General features: G+C 57.4%; 1 protein-coding gene across 1 annotated transcript; it reads right to left on the reverse strand.

Moving 5' to 3' along the window:
* Positions 1 to 959: 959 nt before the first annotated feature.
* LOC136013039 (protein Wnt-4-like) lies at positions 960 to 4146 on the reverse strand. Its single transcript, XM_065676274.1, is given in 6 exon segments — positions 960 to 1427; positions 2131 to 2273; positions 2436 to 2567; positions 3297 to 3354; positions 3356 to 3536; positions 3899 to 4146. Coding segments are annotated over 6 exon segments (1074 nt in total). The 5' UTR covers positions 3991 to 4146.
* Positions 4147 to 6488: the final 2342 nt, after the last annotated feature.

A 6488-nucleotide genomic window follows, 5' to 3' on the forward strand; every position in this document is an offset into this window, starting at 1 on the left:
TGCACGGTAGCGGTGACATATGCAGGAAGCGCAGGGCTCCGTCAGGCTCTTTGGGGCTGTGGTGGGACGTAGTAACCTGGATAGACTTGGACAGCTCTTCCCAGGCCCCTTGCTGGTTATGGCAGCTCATCATGGCCAGATCTCACCCTCCGAGCATCTGCTCTGCAGCAGTGGCAGCAGCACACCATGAGGGGAGCCTCACTCAACAGCATTTCACTGTGGCGCCTGCTGGAACCCCTGGAAACATTTTTCTCCAGCCAAAGGAGCAGCTGAGCATTGGAGAAGGCATCAGCCATGGGAACCTGGATTTAGAGCCTCTGGCCCAAGCATCCTTGCCTGACATCCCACCCACCTCTTGCCTCCCTCCCTCCCTGCAGGTCTATACCACTTAGGAGATCTCCCAACTATGTATAAAGAGCCCGTTGTTTCCACAAAGCTAACTCGCTCCCTTCTCTCTGATGCCACTGCTCTATTACACCACTCAGTGACCCCTCTGATGTCCGAGGTGGGTCCCTATGGCCTCCTGCTCTGCACCATGGTGTTTCTCACTTGCTGTAGCCCGTGTATCCCCCTGAGCATGAAGACTCCACCGTGGCCTTTTCTCCTCCCAGCCCATGGGAAAGAGCAGAGCCAGGTACCCTCAGGTCCCAAACGCAGCTTCAGGAAGGAGCTGACGTACGCCTTTGGCTTTCCATTGCGGGTGGTTTATTTCTCAAGTTGAAGGGTTTATTGGGCCCGCGTTCTCCCACCCTCCCTCTGGAAAAACAATTCAAACAACAGAAACCCCAACGAGGCTGGCAAGAGGGTGCCATGCGGGGAGCACAGGCGAGCTGGTGGCAGCCCTGGAGCCGGGGGCTCCTCTCCGTCAGGACAGCAGAACCCCATAGCTCCTCTGCTCCCTGCAGGCTGTGTCTCCCCACGCCTTCCCCTGCTCCCCATGTCCCTCCCCAGGCTGTCCCTCAGCGGCAGCGGTGCAGCCCCACGAGGTGCCGGCACTGCTTGCCCTTGACGGTGCAGCACCAGCGGAACTCGCAGCTGCAGCGCTCCACCACCTCAGCCTGCACCATGCGGAAGCCTCTGCCGCGGTACAGGAGCTTGCAGCCGTCCATGGCCACCGCGGTCCGGTTGCACTGGCAGCCTGAGGTGCCAAAGACCCCGCACAGGGGGTCCCGGTCGCAGAAGTCTGGGCTGGCCAACAGATAGACCAAGTCGTGAGCTGTGTAGGGCTTGAAGCGAGAGCTCTTGGGCACCAGGAGCTTGCAGGAACCGACCCGTTTGGGGTAAACCTTTGTCGTGCCCTCGAACTTCTCCTTGAGGACGTTGCCCACCTTGCGGAAGGGAGGCATCACCTTCCAGCACGTGCGCACCTCGCAGGAGCCCGACACGCCATGGCACTTTCACTCCACCTTCATGCGGGCCAGGAGAGCCTGGGGAGCAGGAGGCAGCTGCCAGTCAGACCTGGGACACCCTGACCCATAGTTCCTATGGCTGCGGATGCAGCAGCCACTGTCCCCACGCACCTCCACGGGGTGGGAAGGGATCATGGGAAGGCAAGGCAAGGGAGTAAAGAAGTTTCTTTAAGCCAGGCCAGTTTGAAAGAGAAGGGGCTCCCTTCTCTGGAAACAGGATGGGTATGCAAAAGAAACCCTTGATGCAGAGGAAGAGACGGGGACCTGCTGTGACCCATGGGGCTGTGGGGATGGGAACAGATCTGCCCAGAGCCAGAGGACATTCAGAGGACCAGATCTAACAGTGTCCCCTGCAGAAGATGGTGGTTTTATTCAGGAGGGACCGAAGGAGCAGAGAAGCCCTTCAGGGCAGGATGGAGGAACTCATTTCCTTTGCAAAAAAGGCCAAGAAAGGTAAATCACAGCTGAGGCCTGTGAGGAAAAGGAGGCTCTGCACAGAGGTGGGTTAGGGAGGCTGGGACCCACACGCAGGAGAGGAGTCAGCTCGGTGTGAGCAGCGCTGGGCTGGGCTGGGAAAAGGCAGCAGGACACAGACCTGCTCTGGGGACCCATGGCTGCCCCAAACGGCTCCTCAGGGTAAGCGAGTGGGACCGAGCTCCACCTAGCCAGGGAGAAGCGCCTGAAGCCAGGCTTGCTCCCCAGCCCTTGTTCCTGCCCTTACCTTCCTCCCAGCATCGTTGTTGTGCAGGTTCATGAGCGTTCGGCTGGAGGAGGCACCGCGGCTCCTCTCAGGGCTGTCTGCAAAGGCTTGAGAGAAAGTAATCCCGGGAGGCAGGTTATCAGAGCAGCCTGACCATTGCAAACCTGCAAAGGGAAAGCAGCCTTGAGATAAAGCACCAGCAGCCCTGGGAGGAGCAACCAAAGGGCTGAGGGCTGTGGAGAAGGGAGGTGATGCCCCCCTAGTGAGGGTCTCCTACATGGACCTCTCCTCTGCCACCCCCTCCCTGTTCCCAGCTCCTCTTTAACCTTCGGGGCTGATTCCTCGGACCTTGCGGTCGCAGCCACACTTCTCCAGCTCCCCGCAGCTGCAGGCACCAGTGACACCAAAGGCAATGCCAGCCGCGGCGATGGCGTGGATGAAAGCAAACTCCCGTGTCTCTCTGCCGGTGTACAGGAGAAATCACTGTAAGGATGCTTGCCTGGTGATGCTGTTTCTAAAGCTTTGGGCCACTAAGGGAGACGGCTCTGTGAGGTCCTTCAGGACCCTTTGACACTCTCAGTTCCTGGGCCAGGTATCCCACTGTGGGAGACAATTCATCAGACACCAGGAGAAGTGAAACAGGAGCTGTGGTGGGGGATGCCAGGGGCTGAGCCTCCCACACAGAGGGGTTTGTCAGGGGGGGACCCTGCTGCCTTGTGTCTAGGAGCCAAAGAGACTCTTGGTCATAGCTCCATGCATGGCTTTTCGCACCCAAACACATGCAAAATCTGTTCAGTGCTGTTTGGGGGCATAGGCAGATCCTTTTTCTGGCCTGCAACAGAAATGGACTGCAGCTGCAGAGCAAAAGGTTTTATTTGAGCTGCTACTCCAAAGGGATGGGCTGGTCAGCCTGCACCAGTTTGCACCAGCTAGTACCCACAGTCTGATAGTCTACATGGGACCAATAAGCCAAATCTGGCCAAATGAGGAAGCAGTTTAGCCAGAATACTAATATTTGTAGTAACACACGCATTTGGTTCCGTTTGCTGTGTGTTGACAGCTATGGCAGTATGTGGAGGAGGGGACTGGCCACTCTGGGCACACTAGCCCAGGAAAAGAGCCAGTGTGTCAAGGAGACCCCATGGACATACCAAAGGGACCCCCTGCACTGCCTCCCCATCACTGACCTTGGATGGCCACCTTGCCGAAGACCTGCAGCCCCTGCAGCGTGGAGCAGTTCCACCACTCCGGAATGGAACTGGTGCTGGCACTCTTCAATGGCCAGCTCTGCACCTCGCCTCACTGCATCCATGGCTTCCACCCCCCATCGGCAAACATGGACCTGCTCTTCTACCAGCCCTGCCAGGCCCTCGCAGGCCCTGGGGTCCCGGAGGAGCACCCACAGGGAAGTCTGCTTGGCCAGGTACCTGTGGGGCATGGGACAGTCAGTTGCAGGTAAGAGAGAGCCAGAGCCGTGTCTGCCCTCTGTAGACTAGCCCTCCGTAGCCTTATCTAAAATAAGGGGGCAGAAATGGGGCAGGGGAGGGGATGTGCTGCCTCTTCTCTCTACCAAATTGGACATTCCTGCTTCTCATCCTGGTCTGCACCTCTCCAGCTTCACTGTCCCTCTCCCCACATGCTGTCAGAGATGCCCCTCTTTAATGTGCTGCCTTTAGGCTGCCCGGTTCCTTCTTCCACCCTTCCTCACAGATCTGCCTGTTTTCTCGGGAGACAGCACCTCCCCAGGTGACTTTCCAACACAGACAGTACAAGCACAAAGCACACTTACAGCCAGGTCACAGCAAGGACGCGCTGCACCAGGATCAGCACCACGTACAGCCACACCAGGATCAGCACCACGTAGAGCCACACCATCTCCATCCTGTCCCTGGTGAAACTCCACCTTCATCCACTGGGCAGGAGCACCTGAATCCCCTCTTGCGACCTCCCGCTGCCTCTGCCTGACAGTCGCTCTCACAGCAGCTCCAGCCCAGCACTGCAGAACACGGGTAGCCCCTGCCCTGGGCAATGACAGTGGGCTGCCTTGGTGTGCAGGTCGAAGACCTGATATCCCACAGAAGCCTGACAGGTTGGCCCTGAAGAGCCTCCACGCTGGTGCTGTTCCCTACCTACAGCTCAGGCAGCATCATGGGAGGGCTCTGAACCAGGGGTCTGGGGCAGGCATCTGTCAGAGGGACCTCACATGGCTGGGGACAGCTTCAGTGTCAGAGCCCCGGTCTCTGCCAGCAGTCAATCTGGTTGTCTTCATCCACAGTCAAGTCACTCCATCAGCAGGAAGCAGCCAGAGACCCAGCCAACAGCAGAGCCTTCCACACAAGAAAAACCTGGCAGCACCAAGCTGGTTGTTGGACCCACCAGCTCATCACTGCTCTGTCACCAAGTCCTTTGGAGAGATGGAGTTTCCCTGCAGTGACAGCTCATGGGAGCAAACAGGGGAAGGTCTGCAGCCTCCCTCATCCCCAGCCACCATCCTTGAGGATCCTCCCTCATCTGCCTCCTCCAGGCTGGAGATTCTTCTTTTCTTCCCTGCAGCCCACATAGCTACAGCAAACAAACACAGCCTGGCTGCTCCCTGGCTCTCTTAACTCTTTCTCTGGCAGGTCTCTCTTCACCCCCCTCATTTTCCTCCCCATGGCAAGAGGTCCTTGCCCTTTTCCTAAGCAGGCATGATGAAGGGGTTGCCTCTCTTCTCAGTGGGTAGGATTTTCCTAAGAGCTCCTGGGAGCCCAGGAAAATGTGGGTTGTGTGACTAGAATGTCCTGGGAGAAGAAAGCCTGCCATTCCCTAGCAGGCCTGGGAAGTGCCAGCTGTCCCCACCGTCCTGGAGGGTGAAACCCCTCACACAGCCTGGAAGTTTCTGCTTTTCCTGTCTGAATCATTCAGAAAGTGAAGCGTGGCTGCTCCAGCCTTGCTATGGCTCTTCCACCATGGCCCCTCTTTGCTGTGCTCTTCCACGTTTCCCTGCACAAAGAGGTATGAAGAGTACTAGGGTTTATCAGTCATCCTTTCAAACCTGAGCAGCCCCTCTGTTGTAGCACACTTTCAACCTCTCTCTTTGCCGTCGCAGCAACCTGCATCCCTAGGTGTGTTGGGTCCTTGTTCCTTCTTTCTGGAGTCAGCTCTCCGGGGCACCAGGCATGTTGGGATCTGCAGCATCAGGGTGTAGCCTCCGACACACCCCCCAGTAATCTGGTCTTACCTGCTACAGACTCAGCTGTGAGGAAATGCCAGGGGTTGCGCTGCTCTTCACCACGAGCTGAGCCTCCAAGGGACAGTGAGGGGCAGAGGCGTGAGCCCACCTGGGCATGGGGAGATGGAGATCGTGGGCTGATGCACTGAGACCTGGTGAGGTGAGTGAACCTGGGTGAGGGACGCTCTGGGGCTCACGGGCTCATGGGCTAAGTGCCACCGCGTTCTCCTTTTCTGGCACACGTGGAAAAGCCAGGCTCAGTCAGGTGTGTGCGCGTGTGTGAGGGGTGAGGGTCGCAGGGGAGGCGAAAGTTCCTATAGAGGCTATCAGAGACTCTTTTTGCAAAGGGGGAAGGACACTTCCCCCCTTCCCGGTGTATCTGCAAGTCTTTATCAGCACCAGAGCCTCCACGGGAACTGGAGAGACACAAGAAGCTGTGAGAACAAAGAACCCATCAGCTAGGAAATGAGGAAGGGTGGGTCTGGTTAAAAAAGAGAAGCGCTAAAGGAGCAGGGTGAGATCAGTGGTTTGGGTGCTATTGTACCCTGCAAGGATTTATGAGCAGCAGGAACATATATCCCTCGCTGTGTCATTCCCCGAATGAGGAGGCAGTGTTGGCAGAACAAGGGAGGCAGGCAGTGAGAAAGTCAAACAGCAGCAGCAGCAGCCAGCAGGCGGAGGAGCTGGTCAAGGGCTGCAGAGAAAGTGGGATCCCACAGGCACAGCGCCTTCTCAAGGCAGCTGCTTCTGGCAAGGACTATTGTTAGGATTAGGAGTGTCCCCATGGCCTCGGTCTTCTTCCAGGTGTGCTGGGACTGGCAATGCAGAAACAGGGGCTGAGTGGCAGATGGGCTCTGCAGAATGGCAGATCCCTTCCCAGCTATGCCTGGCAGCGCTAGGTCGCAGATGTCCTGCTGAATCAGCCTTTGTACTTTCTTAGCACCGCGCCTCCTGTAGCTTTAAACTACAGGGACTGATATTTGTGGCAAACGTGCCTTTGCCTGCCACAGGCACTGACACCTCTTCAGAGCTCAGTTCTATTGAGGTCCCTGCCGCAAGCCAGCTGTGCACTGCTGGCAGGAGCTCAGGCCCAAAGCACCCAAGCCCATGGGACTGACAGGACCCTGAGCCTTTGCACTGCCTGATAGTTAAATCAGCTTTGCTCTCA

This window comes from Lathamus discolor, chromosome 4 (genome assembly GCF_037157495.1).
Source record: "Lathamus discolor isolate bLatDis1 chromosome 4, bLatDis1.hap1, whole genome shotgun sequence".
Classification (NCBI taxonomy): Eukaryota; Metazoa; Chordata; class Aves; order Psittaciformes; family Psittacidae; genus Lathamus; species Lathamus discolor.